We start from the raw sequence: 18646 nt of genomic DNA, 5'->3' as shown, positions 1-18646 counted from the left end.
GCTGAAGTGGTGTTAAGTGATATAAAGTGTCATACTGTGATTCTAAAACAGGTGATGGCCTTTCAACTCTTGTTAAAAGCCTTTTAGGACAGGCTGCAAACAGGAAAATTGTCTTGGTTTCAGAAACATTTAAAATGTGCTTTTGATCAATCCACTTTCAAGCTGAATTCAGACTTAAGTAATGAAGAAACTTCTGGGAACAAATGGTCTAAGATGAACTTTGAGGTAAAAGTATGCACTGTACCAGTTCTTTGAGGCTTGTTGGTGGTTTGTGGTGATCCACAAAGTATGTGGAGCCATTTGTCAACATCCCTATGGTAGATGGGCAAGCCAGTGGTGAGTTAAGAGATTGATTGGGGAAATATGACACTGAAGGGTTTGGTGAGAGCTTCATGTATTAGAAAGGGGAGTTTTTAGTACTAACTTCATGGGAGGCTGTTTGAAGCATGGCTCTTTGAAGTTGGAATAGAAACCAYAGCTAAGCAATGATTTAAGTATGACTGCAAAATTGCTTTGTTAACTAGTTAAATTTTATAAGCAGTTAATAACGTAAACTATTTGTTAAAGATTAAGTGTGTGGTGTGTCTTGAAACTAAGACTTTAGCCGCAGCTATTAAAGCTGTTTGGAACAGAGAGGAGGGAGAGAAAGATTGATGTGATCTGATGATTTTCATTCAAGGTGCAGTATTGTAGTAAACCAAGATAATGTCGGAGTTGGATGAAATCACTTACACTAAATATTTTAGTGACATATCCTACTGTATTCAATCCAAGGGCAACGGACTCTCGCATGACAGCGGATGGTAGCTGACCTTGAAAATCTCAAAATTTCACTATGCTTGTAATTTTCCCTGAAAATCTTGATACGTCTTTCTGATGTATTTTACTTTTATTTAAGGTTATTAGAGCMGTTTCCAGGATTAGTGTGAAATCATGAGGCCTTGTTCAGCCAGTTCCTTACAGCTCTGGTTTAGGTGGTGGTTTATGTTTAAGATCTTTGTCCACTAATGCTTGTTGAAAATAGATTTAGCTGGGAAGTGTTACCTGTGCAATGATGCAGAACACCTGGATGATGCTGCTGCTGTGTTTGAAGCTGACAGTGTCACATAKTTGCTTGAAACTGCTTCAAGAGTTGGAATGATGTAGATATGTGGGATAAAAATGATATACAGGACATGAATAAGAGTAGCTTCGCTTGAATATCAGTGTTACTTAATCCAAGCTTGTAGGTGCTTGTTGCTTRTCCTGTGGCTTTGCTGGGTGCTGGCTGTTCACACTTGCTGTCTGACAGAGAAAATGGAGTGTTTGGTGAGTTTGTTCTTTTTTTCACAATAGTGCTTTGGGAGTCATTTAAATGCTTTGATAAAGAATGGGTTCATTTTCAATCTAAGTAAGTTCTTTCACTCTTTATGTTTTTTCCTTATTTTTAGCGYCGGCTTCGTCATCTTCGGAATATTGCAGCACGTAACATTATCAATAAGAATGGTTATTGCCTCTTGGATACATACTTCACTCTTCACTTGTGTGATAATGCCAAGATCTACAAAGGTAAACCAGTCTTGCTATCAATTTGTTTTGCTAGTTAATCTTTGAATTCTTATGATATGAATTCTCTTTTTTTTTTTTTTTTTTTTTTTCAACTTTTTTTTTTTTTTTTTTTTCTCTTTTTTTTTTTTTATTGTCTTGACAACTTTCTGCCGTTAGTTACATCATCTTTGCTAACACTGGAAAAAGAACTCTTCAGTTTCCTAGACTTCATAAAAGCTTTCAGTGTTAGCAGCCAAGGAAGCACAACAGACAACAGGTTTGGTAGCCTGTTAAATCAGCCTATTTTTGTCATTGCTCTTCTCCCAGTGATGATGTAAGAAACTGGAAACTTCCAAGGGCACATAAAAGTTAAAGGTTTTGGAGCTTTTGTTGTCTTCTGTGGGGAAGAGTGTCCCACTTTGTGCATACCAGTTGTTTTGCAAAGCATACACCAGCACTTATTATTATTATAAAAGTTTTCCAAAACTATTATTGTCAGCCAGTGACACAAAGCATCCAGGCATCTGTTCTGCTTTGGGTAACTGTGTTTGTGCRTTAGATCCCATCACTTTCATGCTTTGCTTTCCCACTACAGTATATGGTTGTTCATTGTGGAGAGATAGTATTAAAAATATGTTTGTATGCTCCTTTTGGTGTGATCATTAATAGTTGGAGATGAATTTTGGTTTTCTCCTAGTTTTTATTTTCATCTGGCACAGTGACAGATCTGGCATCTTGCCGTGCTTTTTTTCACAGGTTGGTGTTTTAGGRGGATAAGAATACAAAACTTGAGCTTACTGCCTGACCTTTGTTGTGATGGTTGTTTGAACTGTCACTGATGATWGTTCATTAAGTATTTGGTGTTAGGGATTGTTTTGCACATCATCAAAGTGTCATCCTTGGTCTCCAGTAGGCTCGGATATTCTACTGCCTCTAGAGCTGTCTATCTAAAGTCTTTAAGTTCTTGCTTTGGCTGGGAAAGCCAAGGTCCATGTGTCAGCAGTTGCTTATTCCCATTTAAACACAGGGCTGTTGGCGCCTCTGTCAGGTAACTTTGCTGCTCCCTCTCTGAGCACCTAAAATAGGTCACCCTTGCTCTTCAGGAAAGCTCTGTAATTAATTTATCCAAGCTGCTATGTTCCAGGAAGGTGTGGTAAACCAGTCCTTTGCAAATGTCATCCAAATACTGTGCTAGGGCATGTTCTTTCTTCAGAAATCAAAGCCTTTTTAAACCTTGAGAATTATCATTGGTATAAAGATGAAATGCTGCATTTAAATATTGACTTGTGATAACTAAGTGTGAAGGAATAGTTTTAGTCAAAAGCATGACTGCATTTCAAAGTCTTTCTCAGGAATCTGTTACTAATGAACTGGATCCACTAACATTTGTCTTTCTTGAGTGTTACTTGTTTTAGCACTTTCCAGTTTCAAGTACTAAGGTATRTATCAGAGTTTAAGCTAATCTAAAGGTGTTTTTTTTTGTTTATTTTTCTTTAGAATTTTATAAGAGTGAGGTGATCAAGAATTCTCTGGTAAGTTACTTTAATGTGGAAAAACAGTTTTAAAAGTTTTGTATTTAGCACAGTATATTGATTTCTCTTCTGCATGCCATARTTGCTTAATGTGTCTTTCCACTCTTCAGTTCTGATAGGAGCATTGTGTTCTCCTCCTTTTCAGACCCTTTCAAAGAGGGTTGGAATAGGGAGCTACTGAATAGTAGAAATGCTGATTTCTGTGAATACCTTTGTGTTGTATAGGAAAACAACAAGGAACATGTACCTGCCAGATATAAACATGTATATTATTTGAAGAGCTAATAGCTGTAAGAAATTTAAGTTTGCAAATATGTTAGATTATCTAATTTTTTTCAGTTTAGATCAGTGAAGAGGCCAGAACTTAACAGTTTTTACAACTGAGAAAGGGGTTATGGTAGGATATTTCAAACGTTCGCTAAGGGAGTTTAAAAACCTGCTGAAGACTTTTTAATGCCTCCATTAACAAGGTAGAACTGCACCATTTATAGCATTCTGGAATGTAAATGCTTTGAAACCCTGATGAATGGAGGAAAAGCTGTCTCAAGGTTGCTAACTTCTCCAACTTCTACGGATTTTTAGTTCTGCCTRTTCTAAATCAGGAAAAGGAAAAACAAAAAGGGAAACTAACCAAATGACATAAGAGATGAAATGACAACAATCTAAACAAAAGATGTCTTGAGGACATCCTGTATATCACCTATAGGTAATTAATGACCTGGTATTCTTGTATCTGAATAGCTGTCAAATATCCCAGGAGAACTTGATTGATGCGTTCCTTCTGTAATATGCATTGGGTAACTTTGCCTGTCCCTTCTTTGCAGAGGCATCTACTCTAAATTGGCTYACCCCAGTTCAGGGTTGCTTGTCCTTTTCCAAACTGCTTAAGCACTAGAAGGGAAGGCGAGTTCTTTCATGGAGTGGTGGCCTACCTTTTGTTTTGGAGGAGCTACTGTTTCTGTGTTCAGCAGGGGACAGAGAAAAATATGTATTAAAGCACTTTCCCATTTCTGCTTTTGGACACCCTGTTGTTTCTTGTCACTATTAATGTTGGATTGACTTGGTGTTACAGCTTGGATCAGTTCTTTAGATATTATTAGAGATGAGTGGAAATTCTTGAAACACCTTGTGTTTACAAATCTGACTTCTGGTGGAATAGATATTTGCAGTTTTGCTTAATGTATGCTGCTTCTGAAAARCTCCAGGTGCAAGTCTGATCTCTTGGAGTATGATGAGCTTTTAGTGACAGCGTTTGAGGATTGAGCATCAGTCAGGGAGGAGAAGAATGTGAACAAATAGGTCAACAAGTTCTGCAAGTTTAATTATTGGGGAATAGATCAGCATTTACAGCTTGACAATACAAGCTATACCCGGGTTTTCAGAAGCTGAGATATAACTGGAAAGGAATGTTACTTCCACTTTGAAAGTTCCTGATTTGGTTAAAATGAATTGTTGAATTTGAAATAAATTCTTTGTCTGGTAATGAAAGGAAGTATGTCTTTACAATATGTACCTTTTCACTGAGGAAATCTCTCTAGGAAACAGCATAAGGAAGCAGCAGAGTTTGTTGGCTTTGTGTGAGCTTTGAAATGTGTGTTGTTCCTCATTCTTAAGATTTTGAGGTGGGCTTTGCTRCTTTCTGAATTGTCAGGTTTTTGACCACTTTCAGCTTGTTTAAATTGTATTTATCCTCCTTTGAATACTTAGAATCCAACATGGAGGAGTCTGGACTTTGGAATAATGCCTGATCTTCTTGATACCTCTGTGTCTTGTTTTGTTGTGAGGATCTGGGGAGGCAAGAAGGAGCACTTTCAGCTTTTGATTGAATGGAAGGTCAATCTAGATGGGTTAAAGTACTTGGGCCAGCAGGTAATGTGAAAACATTTTTTCTCAACTTTTTTTTTTAAGGAAACAAAACATCTGGATGACTTCATACATAAAATGCTAAAAGAGGAAATGAGGTGTTTGAAGGTTGTATTTTAAAGTTTGATTACAGATATTCATGTTAGTTTACATCAAAGCTTTTAAATCATAGAATAATATAGTGGTTTGGGTTGGAAGAGACCTTAAAGATCATCCAATTCCACCGCTCTGCTATGGGTAGGGACACTTTCCACTAGACCAGGTTGCTCCAAGCCCTGCCCAACATGGCCCACTTCTAGGCATGGGACAGTCACAGCTTCTCTGGGCAACCTGTGCCAGGACCTCACCACCCTCACAGGGAGGAATTTCTTCTCAAAATCCCATCTAACCCTGCCTTCTGGTAGTGGGAAGCCATTTGCCCTTGTCCTGTCCCTCCAGGCCCTTGTCCAAAGTCCCTCTCCAGCTGTCTTGGAGCCCCTGTCAGCACTGGCAGGTGCTCTAAGGTCTCCAGACCTGCTCTCTTCTGTTCTCCAGACTGAAATCCCGAGTCTTACCTCTGTTTAGTTTCCAGCTTTCTTACTTATTTTTGTCACCTGGAAATGCAGTAATAGGAATGATGCTCTGGCTAGTGTTTCTGATTTCAAGGTAGAATGGCTGAACATAAYGACTGTTGTTAAAGCTGTGAAGCAAACACGTTTTCCATGGTTAAATTCAGTTTTCTGGTTTTATGTTCTTCTGGAATTACAGATAATGGCTTGAGACTCTTGGAGCAATTTATGCTCATTTGGTCTGAAAATTTGCACTAAGGTTGCTGTAAACTGATTGGTTTTCTTCCTCCCTTACAGATCCATGCAAGAAACCCAAATGAGATTATTTTTGGTCTCAATGATGGTTATTATGGAGCTTCATTTGAACAGAAGGTAAGGGTGTCTTGTATTTGTTCTGGCTTGTTGGTACTGGTGGCAAGCTGAAATTGAACCTGTAAGTTTGATTTTTCACATTTGGATGTTCAGAACATTAAAATGCTTCATTTTGAGAAGAAATAGTTTTTTGACATGACAGATAAGAACTGATATCTTGCCTTGTTTGCATGGGTATCTGTGATATTTTGAAAGACTTAGAGTGTAGCATTTAAGGTCTGAAAACCCTGTGGTCACTGAAAATAACTTTTGACTGTATTCTTTAAAGTGGACACTTCATTTAAACATATGACATACTGAAAATGATGTGGTTGTTAATATTTGTTTTTGTGGCAAATATAGAACCACAAAGTTTTGGTTATCAGTCTGAAGCCTAGAGTGTGTATGTAGCTCTTTAATGGCAAGCTATTTATTTGCTTTGCTGCACCTGTTTTACCCCATGGGTTCCTTTCCTCAAGGATCCACTGTAGCATTTGTGCCTGTCCAGCCAGTATTGTCTCTGATTATTACATCATTGATGATRAAAAGGTTTAAACTTACCTCTTGTAAATAGTGCATCTGACAATTTTTTAATCCCAAATTGCTGGTGGCAGTGCTGTGGTATAGTTGGGTTGTGTTAATGAGTCCCTGGCTGAAGAGGAAATGACTGCTTGACAGCTGCAGTTTCTGCATTCAGTTTTTCTGAAGCAGGAACTAGCAATTCTGTTTTTTCAAGATTTTAGTACTGACAGCCTGGGCCTGAATTCAAAGATGGGAACATGCTTCTTTACCTGATGGTTGTCAGGACTTACTACCTAGCTCACAAGGTTTAAAGGTCAAGGTACTTCTTAGTTTTGGTTATAGAATCRTATCATAGAATGGTTTGGGTTGCAGGGGATCTTCATGATATCTCATTCCAGCCATCTTCCTCTAGACCTGGTTGCTTTAAGCCCTGTCCARCCTGGCCTTGCCAGGCATGGGGCAGCCACAGCTTCTTTGGGCAGCCTGTGCCAGGGCCTCACCATCCTCRGAGGGAAAAATTTCTTTGAAATATCTGATKTAAYCCTSCCCTCTGTCAGTGTGAGGTCATTCMCCCTTGTCACAGACTCACGGGGACTCCAACTCAACATTCTGAGGATTTCCCATTCTGGAAAGGGAGGATCCCACTAGGATCATTCTGTCATTCCAGGCCCTTGTCYRAAGTCCCTCTCCAGCTTTCTTGGAGTCCCTTTGGGCATTGGAGGGGCTCTCCCTGGAGCCTTCTTTTCTCCAGGCTGAACACGGCCAGCTCTCCCAGCCTGTCKCCAAAGAAGAGGGTCTCCAGCCYTCAGAGCCACTTTGTGGCCTYCTCTGARCTCACTCCAGCAGCTCCATGTYCTTCTGATGCTGAAGATCATAGAGCTGGAGGCAGCACKGCAGGTGGGGCCTCTCACYCTGCAGCTTCCTCACTCTGTATCTCAGTTGCAAGTACAATTGTTGAGTATCATGTAGAGTGTTAAAGTAGGGAACTCTCTCAGCTTTTCTGGTGGAGAAATTTTGAGTAACCCAGACAATTGTAGTATAGTCATTGTCTTGCCTGACTGAAAGAACCATAGCCAGAGCCTCTCTATTATTATTGTTGCTGTTTCTTCACTTTTTTTCCTAGAGATGTCATAAAACTTTTAAATTCTGTATCCTTGACAATATAGCTATTAGGACTTTCACCTTTCTTCTATCTCTTTTGTCTAGCAGCAACTTGACTGTTGCTGAGATGCAATTAAAAAAAAAAAGTTTTCTTTGAGTCATGTTCTTWTTCAAGTTGCAGGTCTTTTACTGCYACAGCTCATGGYAAGAAAAAGGKTGGGTTTCCAAKGTTTCAAAAACCTTTGCRGRTGCCTTCTGAGCAGTGAAGGGTACTCTTTCTTTACTATAAATGTCTGACAGTAACTCTTCTAATGCTTACAGGTTTTCTTCCCAGTGTAAATACAAAAGTGGGCTGCCAATATAGCTGCTGCAATTTTCACATAATTGTACCTACAACTTCTGGACTTAAACAAGTTTATTATTTTGTAGTAGATTATGCAGTAATTTTGCTGGAAGATTTCAGCAGGGTTCTGTTGCTTTCTTCAGAACCATGTYCAAAGAATTTTCCTGTTTCCTTTCTGACACAGGACCTCTGAAGCAGTTCTTCCCTGTCTGACTATCTCTRGTAATCACACACTGAATCTTTATTTGGAGTTGCTTGAACTGGACCAATGTTTAAATAAGATAGGTGTGTGKTTCTCTTTATTTTGAAGCTGTTAACCTCGATTTAAAGTGTTCCTGATCCTTGAGCAGCTTTCTGAACAAGTTTGGTTTTGTCTGAGGCTTCRTGCTTGTGTGTAAAACCAGTATTTACCCAGGTTCAATATAATCAGTTCTGAATGCTATTCTAGCTTTCCTAAAGCCAGGTTTTTCTCTTCTTCTGGTTTCCTCAGTGCCTTCCTAACTTACAGATGTCCTTTCAACCATTTTATACTTGCTGCTCCCGACTGGTAGAACTCTCCCTTGTTCTTGCAGTGATACCTTTTCAGAAAGTCCATTGAGGGAAGCAAGTATATCTTCTAGTCAATGACTAGCTTTCTGTTGTCCCCTTAAAGAAGTAAAAGCAGAACTAGTCAATGCAACTTTCCATAGCTCAAAATAATTTGACTGTCATCAGGGGCATGGGGAGCAGAAAAACRAGTTATATTTGTCAGGCTTGCTGAATTATAGCTTTCGTCCATCAAGAAGGAAAGACTCATCTTTGGAAAGCTGCATCTCTCCTTTTTGGGTCTGTGGTCCCCCATCAGTGYAGACTTTCCTCACATATGCATATTCTTTAATTTTAATTTTTAATTTATTTTCTAGCAGCTAGATCCTGGCCACTTTGCACAAGCAAAGCATTTTTGTGTGTTTACAAGTACGTGTGCCTGTATCTAGTAAATGTGGCAGAGAAAAACCACACACCCCTTTCAGAGGGCAAACTTTGTAATAGCTAACTCTGAAACCCTTGCATTAAATGCTCTGCAGATTTCCTCAGGGTAGAACAGTTTGCGTACACCACTTGGTGCCTGACTCTTTGGAAAATTCCTTCCAACACTRTAGTACAGGGGAACAAGAGGGTAGAATAGGTTGCTGCTGCAAATTCTTTCACTCCTGAAGCCAGTTACTCTAGGYCCATCCGCTTTTTCTCTGAAAATGTTGCACTTTGCTTTCTGCAGGCAGCATTTTTTGAAGCACCATAAACTTCAWGGTGTAAACTCCTAGAATGGTTTGGGTTGGAAGGGACCTTAGAGYTTGTCCAGCTCCACCCCCCTGCTGTGGGCAGGGGCACSTTCCACTAGATCAGGTTGCTYTKAGCCCCGTCTAACCTGGCCTTGAACACTTCCAGGAATAGGSYATGATGATGCTAGTACCTTGTGCATTTTCAGTTTTCTACTATCCTAGTTCTTTCAGACATTAAGATATTTATATTTTGATTTTTTTATTTTTAATGRAGAGATGTGTAGATTTCAGCATTTAGCATCTAGCTCTTGAGTATGGAAATRCTGAGCTGAGAGAGCTGCTGGGATGGTGTCTCTATAGCAGTGTGATACACTACATAGTGTGTAGATCTCTGGATTATTTAGGTGGAACCATATTTTGGTGGAAAGGAATGTCAGCTGTGTGGCCTGTGGTTAACACATTTGTGTCAGGAGATGTGTAACAATCCGATCTAAACACAGAAGAGCAAAGGAAACTAAGTYTCTGTGAATAGATCAAACCCAGAAAGATTTGAAATACACCCCAAAACTTGATTGAAACCAAGCGAGGTTAGATATTGGTGCCAATTTTTTTTTTAATAGTAAAAGAGGCAAAGAGAAACAAAGAGAAAAGAAAGAAATAGAACAAGATGTGTGGGGGGCAGGGACAGGGATTAGGTAGAAACATATCATCCTTAAGAGGGTCCCAATGATGTCTTGTTGCTCCCCTCCATCTAGTGTTCTTTGAGGGTCCCCTGCCATGCACTGCTGCCAAGAAGTATAGAATCCAGTGGATTAATTTACCTTTGGGCCAGGTGGGAATGCCCATGTGCCTCCCCTGGGGAGGACAAGTTTGACACTGTCCCTTGCAACCCTGGATTTGTTGCATCATGTTTGCAGTACTCTGGTGCAGGGTCTGGGGACCCCTTTGAGGGGGGTCTTTGATGGGCCATGACACCCCCTCTGCTGTCCTTCATGGGGATGTGGCTTTTCTGTGGGTGAAGGGGTCCCACAGCTGAGCCATTCTGCACAATGGAGAATGGGCATTAACTGCCTCTGAGCAGCGGCTTTTTCACCACACACCAAAACCTCCCCTCCCCCCTTTTGGTGTGAGGGTCTGTGCAAACCTGGCAGCAGATAAGCTTGGGTCTGTGGTCTCCACCCCAAAAGTGTTAAATTTAATCCTCCTGTGAATGTGTTCTTTTCCCCCAGCCCAGACCTGAGTCACTTTATCTTATCTCCATCCACAAGCAGTCCAGGGCCTCAGTCTGGGCCCCATTCAGGGTATGGTGTTCTTCTGYGCAGCTTTTGTTAATACAGTTTTGCTCTTAATAGGCAAAAGTCCTTCATAAAAATGTTTAAACCGTTAACAATAAAATTTCAGTCTTCGACAAGATGTTGATATGTAATTCTGAATTTCAGTATCTTTTATGTGGAGACAGGCTCCTGTTGGGGCAGGAAGGAATCTGTAGGGAGGGATTGTGGTACTCAGAATCCATCTCTACCTGTTGAAATGCCATTTGATCACAGRTACTAGGTTGGCCTGGTTTATACACTAAAATAAATGCCTTTTCTTCTGCAATACATAAACTTTCTGGCAGTGATGCCAGGTGGCTTGACCTACTTAAAATTCACTTTATCATATAAAGGAACACTTGTGAGCTTGTGGCTTTTCTAGGAACTTGTGTGACTGTGCCTGATATGGAAAAGCTCAATATCTGACATTTGCAACATGAATTGCTGTCTGTCACTGTTTTGATCTTTTTGGTGCAGAAAGTATTTTGCTTTGCAAAGATGCTTTGCTCTTCTRAAAGAACAACTTYACRTCATTCTTACTTTGTAACTTCCAGAAACTTGTTCATGTCACTCAAAACTAAGATTGCTTTGATCTTCTAATGTGTTACTGCTTGGATAAAGGATGGAACTTTGTCTCATGATCAAATAATTCTCTGGCATGTGACTGAGTGGGCTCTCAGGTCTGAAGCTGAAGAATGGCAGTGCTGTCAGTTGCACCTTTCAGCATTTCTGTGCATCAAATCCAGACAGTTATGGATTATAAAGTTAAAACAAACTTTTTGTCTGGAACACAGATAAACTGATAGGTCTTTTATCCCTTTATGGGTAAGTGGTGTTATTGCCACYTTAATTTGTTTCTATCTACCAAAGATAAACATGTATGAAGATAGACTTAAAATACATTAAATGCAAGATCATTTATTCCACTAAAAGTGCATGCACTTAGTCAAGATGAAACTTTTTTATTTTTTAAATTAMTATTCCTTCTTTGCCTTAAGGATCACTCAGGTACCCTGAAGAACAGCCTTCTCCAGGTGGATCAGAACTGTGTTCGTAACTCATATGATGTCTTCTCTTTGCTTAGGTAAGGTTTTTGATAATACTTTGTGTAGCTATTGTAACTTTGTGTGTGTGTGTGTGTGTGTGTGTGTGTGTATAAGGAGACTTTTCAAATATAAAAAACAACCCAGTGTTCTGGTTTGGAATGTGCAAAGGAGCTATCAAGGTTGTACTAACTTACTCCTGTAGTGAGGAGCTGGGCTGTGATGTATGTGTGTTCTGTGGTAGTCACTTGGCTTCTGCTGTGTGGATTYTTGAGTGCTCAGAGCTAGGACTGGCTGATGGACATGTCTTGTGAATGTCAAAATCATGGAGCTTCTTTGTGGAAAGTTTCTATGGAAAGCCCCTCTGTTGTCAACAGTAATAAAATTTGTTTAAATACATGAGAAGATAGTAAGGACCTAGTTACTTCAACACAAATGGGATCTAAGAAAGGTACAGTGTTTTTTTGTTTTTGAGTGGCTACTTAGGTATCTGTGGTRGTAAAAAACATAAAAGTGCAAGTATTAAGTTAAGCAAGAAATCCTTTTTTCAGATTTGCTTTAATTATAATAGTTCAAAAGTTTTAGTTAGGAAAAAGTGTAATTGTGGTCTGCTACTGTCAGTAGGTTGGTTTTGAGGTATCTGTATTTAAAAAACACTTCACAAGGTGGCTTAATGACTTCAGTTTTGCAGTAATGGCAATATATGTGCTACGAAGGAAACTTTTGAATAGGAAATGTCTAATATGCTTTCAAAAGTCTATGTAAAAATACATCTAACTTGTTAAATCTATTTCATAGTKTTGGCAGTAGATGTCAGTGTTGCCTGTCTGAAGACAGAGATAAAATTAACTTAGGTTGCCTATTCAGAAGTCCTTATTTAAGTTCTCTTAAAATTTAAATGTGCTGTTTCTTGATTCTGTAAAGCGTATTTAAACAGGAGGCTGCTTTCTAAATGTTTGTTTTCTGTGCTTTTAGTGGAAAACAACCAGGGCAAGTGTTAGGAAGTTCTTACATTCTGGCACAGTCCATAAGAAGAGAACTCTTATATTACCTAACATTAAATCTTTGTTAAACAGAAAAAGGGAAACATATAGCGTGCCCTGATTACTTTATTCATGAGTGTTTTTCATATTTTGTGTGCACTTCTATGTAGGATGAAGCACATTCCTGTAGAGACACTCACTATTCTACTAGCTGGTCATGACCTTGACCAATTGGATCCCTGTCTAGCTCTGTGTAGTTGATTCTTCTGTCTAGCTTTGTGTAGTTGATTCTTCTGAATGTGCCTGACTGTCTTTCCTCAAGCTGACACGAAATGGAAGATGTCAGGTGTGATAAGGTTCCCCTTGCTCACCAGTGCTGTTTTGAACCCTGTCTACAGGAGCTTCTCTCAGGTTTGGGGATGTGGGAGTCCAGACTTAGTCTCCCATAGTGCCTAGGCATATGCTGTTGGGTTTAGTTTGTGTTAAGCTCTGTCTGAGACATCCTCCTTATTTGTATTGTCCCAAAAGGAATATTGTTTTCCAGGCCTTAGAACCAGGCCTACTGCTGATTGTATTTCAGTGGATCCTGCATAWAGTATGAAGGGGTTTACATTGCATTGTCTAGTTCCAGCAGAAGTTAAAAGCTCTAGTTTGTGATTGTACCTAGGTGTCATTTTTGTCTGATTTCATYGTGCCTGGGAAAGTTCTTCAGGAACTAAGGCAGAGTCCTCTGTGTAGATTAGAATCCTTTCTATTTCATCTCCCATTAACTCTGTTTTTTTACAGGTGTTTTTTCTGTACTGCTGCTTACCTTTGATATCTAGCTGAAAAACCTGATGATGGTGTTTGTTTTGAAGTAATCTCTAATCACTTTTTGTCAGTTGTTGTCTTGCTCCTATCAAGCAGTTCTGTTTGCCACCTCCTCCAGGAGTCAGGCTTGAATAACTGGCCCATGARCTCTTTCCAAAACTAATTTATATGAGTGAATTCCTCTTAGAAGAGRGAGATGGGCATAATTTGAGTTGTGATTCATTAGACAGAATGAGGAGGAAATGAGTTGCTGTCTTCCTTCTTCTGTCCATTGGCTGTAAAGAGAGTACTAAGGTGTCCACACCATAAAGATTTGCATCTAATAACTTAAATCCCATGTTTTGAAGAGTTTCTCATGGTAAGATATTTGTGTGTAGTAAAAATTCACAACCTGCACATGTGGTTTCCTAATGTTTTCACAATAAATGTGAATATGAAGAACACCTTGTACTGGCTTTATTTAAACTTCTCCAAAAGGAAGCAAATCCTGGTGATTGTGGGATCTGAATCCCAGTTGTGGTGGTACTGTGCTGCCAGTTGTGGCAAAGCCACTGATAGCTGAAATGGAAAAAGTAGTGGTTCTAGATCATCCCCTAACTCATGAAAAACTGCACAGTGAGAACTTTTGTGGTTGATCTCTGTTTCAAAACTGCTTTTGTGGGAAAAAGTGATGTAGTTTTTTTCCTCAAAAGTGAATAGCTTAAACTTACAAAGCTTGTGAGTAGACCTTAATGAAAAGTGCCTTCTTGTCTCAAATTATGTTGATTAAAAATTAATTGGGAATGACACTGTGTGAACAGTATAAATTTTTTTGTGTGATGGATTAAATTAGTTCTTGTCTGTTCAGATGCTGAATTACATGGGTTTATAAGCAAGAGGGAAAGGTTAAATGTTTAGGCAGCTCCTTGTTACACAAGTTCTAAGTACCTCTGCAGCACTGAACCTTCATGTTCTGGGACAGGAACAAGACCCTTGGGCAMACATGGTGCTGCTTCTAAGTTGTTTGTCCCAAAGGAAGTGACAAATATTCTTCCAAGCATTTGCTTTAAAAGGGCTATCAAACAAAAATTCATACCTCAGCTGAAAAGCTCAATTTTCGAGATTTTTGTCTCTTGTCAGATTTCCTGAAAAGAGATGATTTAAAGATTTTTCTAAATACTATATTCCTGGTATACAATGACATGTTTCACCTTTCACACAGCACTCAGGAAGGCCCAAATTCGTTTGAGGTCATGTTCTGGACATGTCTCACTAAGCAAGTTCTCAGCACGTTTGTAGCACTAATGGGAATAGTTTTATATWTAGTATTCTCTTGGTTTTCTAGCCTTTCTTTTCTTAAAGCTTTGAAAAAATAGACTTTTAGTATTAAGTGATTTGGATGGATAGCACTAAAGAAAGGTTTTAAAATGCCATATATTAAAATATAGCATTTAAAATGCTATATATTACAATGCTGTATATTAAAATTTTACTCCAATTTCTAAACAAAAAAATTAACATAATGTATTCTATAACCACTTTTTGTGCTGTTCTGACACTCAAAGAGCAACTGGCTTGTGCCCCTAAGTTTGAGTGCCTGAAATCCTCCCAGATTCTGCCTGCAGACAAAAAGKGCTCTAAGAACTAGTGAAAATCTGCCCCTTTGAAATTTTTGCTTCCTATAGTTTTTATCACTCGAATCAGAACTGCTGTCTCTATGGCTTAACAGTTCCTTCAGCTAATGGTGTGGCATGTTTTTGGGGTATTTAGCCAGCCAATTAGTGCAGATTGAAAACATTTTGCTTGTGTTTTAGTTTAGAAAACAGTGGTTTTTAACAACAAAAGGARCAACAAAATCTGATATTGGTACAATTTAAGTGCTGGGATGGGTGAAARGACTAGCTCCAGGCAGCTGCTGGATATTGTTAAGTGTCTCATCTCCCAGAATTTGGTTTGAATAATACTTCTGGGTATTAATCTCTCATAGGGTAGGAGTATGCTTCAAGTGACAGGTTTGGCATTTAAGGTTTGCCATCTGTAATATAACTATTCAATGAAAGAAGAGTGCATTTCTCATCACTGAAGGGATATTATTTAAGAATAAAAATGTTGGTAGTGTTTGTCTGTGGTCTGAAACAGTTATATTACAGATATATAGATAGTAGTTATATACAGATAACTATGTCTGTAGTCTGACATAGTTATAAAGTCATCTTTGAGTGAGCAAGGCTAAAACATGTCGACATGATATAAAATTAGCTTTTGTTTTTTTAGGAAAGATGGTTTCAAATAGTTATTTTGTTTTTGTTTAAAATGTTCCATCTTTATTAGCAGTTTTATCTAACAAGCAGAAGTTGGTCTTTGAAACTAGAAATWAAGACAAAATACATGCTCAATGTAGGCCACCATGGAGCTGAAAAGCTCATTAGTAACTCCTCAGAGTAGTTTCTCTGGGATACAGTCACTGGGATTGCATATACCAAATGTAGTAACTGCCTTTGGGCAGCTRTTTTTAACACATGGAAATTATGCTGAAAATGATGCTGTTTTTTGTAAGTTTTGAGTAGGATATAGTAGAATGAGCAAGGGCTTCATGGGCTTAAGCTGCTCAGTGCTAAGGTGTATCTCAGGTACATTGACTTGTCTTCTGTAAACAGGTCCATCTTGAACAATGTCAGTGTCCTGTCTGACAGGAGCTCAGCCAAACTGTGCTATTGTATAGTTGATTTAAGTAGCAGTTCCAAACTTAAAGCTTCCAGTTGTTTAGTGGGGTGAAAAGAAGGGAAAGCAGGAAGAAAACATGCTCTCATCRGCTGCCCTCTGTCTTCAGAGAGTTGCACAGCATCTGATAACAAACCCAGAAGTGAGTCATGCAAAGCTGTACTGCCTTTTAAACTTGGTTGAAGTTCCTCTATTTCCATCTTCATTTCCATTAGGTAAGTGGACCCAGTGGAGCTAGGCAGTAAAGGAGACTACATGGAAACAGAGTTCCTTTTTGCTRCCATATTCCTTGTGGCATGCTGGTAGTTGCCTGCAATTAAGCACAGGCTGAAAAAAGATCTACTTAGTTAAAAGAAAGATGTAGTTAGTTATATTTTAAAAYATGTGCTAACAATTAAGCCTYCTGTTTCTAGCTTTTCCCTTTGCTSTCYRTTATTCAGAGAAGGGTCCCAGCTCATAGCTGTGACCAAAACCTCTCTAAATGTTGCTGTTATAGATGTTCATGCAGTGGAACAGTCACATGCCATCTTTTTGTAGGATGTGAATGGGTCAAGAAAGGTGATCTCTAATAAATAACCTGATGCACTTGCAGTGCATTGCTCTAGCTTTTTCTGTGAGTATCTTGGCAATCACATTGCAGACTTTTGGACTTTGATGTTACCACTACTGCTACCATCACCCTCTCCCAGTAGATGTGGAAATATACTATTTTAAGTGTGGAATAGATTGTAGGATTCCTCTTACCTGACTTATGCTTTTAAATCACAAAGTGCATCTGCTAAAACACCCCTTTGCTAGTGATAAGCATCAGGATTTTTTTTTTTTTTTTGTGATGGCCCTATTTGATGTTTCTAAACTGGAAAAATTTGCACCTGGAAGACTTGGCACTTTGTACCCAATAGGCAGTCAAACCAGGCAGGCATCCTTTTGGCTTTGGACAGGCAAATCCAGGTGGCCCAAGGCCAGCATGAATAAGTAGGAGCTGGAATCAGACCTCTAGAGTGCCTCTGTGAGCTTAATTRCACAGTACTGAAATGGATGAACAGTATAACAAGCATCATCCCTCTTGGCCTGAAAACTTGATGGRTTGGAATTGTGCTGTGGTGGCTTCCTGAGAAGTAGCAATGGAGATGGAAACTGGGATCTGAGTTTTTCTTTTTTGAGAGGTTCCTTAGGGATTTTTATTCATGTCATTAGACTTTAGGACAAATGTCTTCCTAGACCTTTTACATATGTGGTGCKGAGCTGTATGGGAGCTGAAGCTATTCAGTCATCAGAACAGTCAATTTACAAGCCTGACTTTTGCCAAAATCTGTAGCAGAGCGTGGCATGGGTCATAGCAAGTTGAATAGTCCATGAAGCATAMGAGCAGTGGGTGTTTTCTTGTATGTTAACTGCTGGGGTAGTAGTCTGCTGCTGCTCTGATCTTCARTTTTTTCAATATGCCATATGGAATAAGCTACCCCTATAGTGGCACATTTTTAGTATAGATATATTGCTCACTCTTGGTCAAATTTGGTTTCAAAGCACCTTTGAGAGGAATTACACAAAGCCGTGCAGAACTTCAAAAGTTGCTTTATTCTATGTCTTTATTTGTGACAGTGTGTAAAAGATAGTATCAATGAGGCAAATCTGAGAGGTCGGAACCCAGTCCTGCCCCTTATTTAGTTTCTATTGAAATTGATGAAAACCAGCATGTTGTAGAATGGTAGAATAGTTTGGATTTGGAGGGACCTTTAAAGATCATCCAATTCCATCATTTGCCTGCCATRGCASACCAGGTTGCTCAAACCCCATCCAACCTGGCCTGAACMCTTCTAGGCAYAGGGCATCTACCACCACCTTAAGCAACCTGTGTTTAGTGTTTCACCATCCTWGTTGTAGAAAACAAAGTCTTCCTTATCTTTACTCTAAGCAGCCCAGTGTCACTGAAGGAGAGTCTAAGTAATTTACTTACAGATACCTGAAAAATTTTAAGAAGGTGGATTTTGTGAACATTAGGACTGTTTATTTTTGTTATGCCTTTGTCCTGAATATGGTCATGAGAAAGGTGTTGTGAGTTGCTTTCTCTCTCAGCCTGGGCAAAGATTTTGGTGAATGCAGTCATGTCTCCAAAATGCTCAGRACTATCCAGCCACGCCAGGGAAAGTCAAGACAGCATTTTGAGAACAAATGAAATGGATTAGACAGCTTGTCCTGGGGAAAATGCTCTAATAAATTTGCTAATTAAAGGATTCCAGATAGGTAATGCATGGATGTRTGAGAAGCTGCAAAACACTCCTGAGAGTATTATGACCACTCATAACGATCATAACGAGTGACCACGATCACTGTCAGGTAGGAGTGTTCACTACTTCAGCTGCAGAATTCTGCTTCTCTTGGAAGAAATCTCAGATTTGAGTTTGGGATGGCTTCCAGGAGAAAGTGCAGCAGTATGCAGCTTTTAAACACAAGTCATCTGAATATTGGCTAGTGGTCCACSTCCTTCTTCCTGCACTGGTTAAACCTATGCTCTGTTGTCATAAGCATCAGCTGTGTGGCCTGTGAGTAGAAGAACACTATCAAGTGGAGAGCAGCTGGACTCTTTTTGGGTGGAGCCTGTAACATATTCAGTCTTGAATTTGTGCATCTTCCTTTTCAGTTGTTCAGTGAACCACAATCTTAGGCTTGTTTACTTTGTCAGAGTGAGAATTTAAATTTCTATGAAGATTTGTTAGGAAAAGGCAGTTGGAGTCTCCTGATGTCACTGTC

At 39.2% G+C, this 18646-nt stretch overlaps 1 protein-coding gene across 1 annotated transcript in view; it reads left to right on the top strand.

Annotated features, from left to right (window-relative positions):
• The window catches only part of UVRAG (UV radiation resistance associated), a 90638-nt gene that overhangs the window by 13370 nt on the left and 58622 nt on the right, over window positions 1-18646 (top strand). Inside the window, exons 2-6 of the mRNA XM_057376999.1 lie at window positions 1431-1548; window positions 3025-3059; window positions 4767-4928; window positions 5768-5842; window positions 11358-11443. Coding sequence (XP_057232982.1) covers window positions 1431-1548; window positions 3025-3059; window positions 4767-4928; window positions 5768-5842; window positions 11358-11443 — 476 coding nt within the window. The remainder of the gene's footprint in view (window positions 1-1430; window positions 1549-3024; window positions 3060-4766; window positions 4929-5767; window positions 5843-11357; window positions 11444-18646) is intronic.

The sequence above is a fragment of the Malurus melanocephalus genome, unplaced genomic scaffold (assembly GCF_030028575.1).
Source record: "Malurus melanocephalus ecotype Western Australia unplaced genomic scaffold, MMel_1.1 scaffold_298, whole genome shotgun sequence".
Taxonomy (NCBI): domain Eukaryota; kingdom Metazoa; phylum Chordata; class Aves; order Passeriformes; family Maluridae; genus Malurus; species Malurus melanocephalus.
The sequence above is the reverse complement of the archived record's forward strand: the minus strand, read 5'-3'. Positions and strand labels throughout refer to the sequence as shown.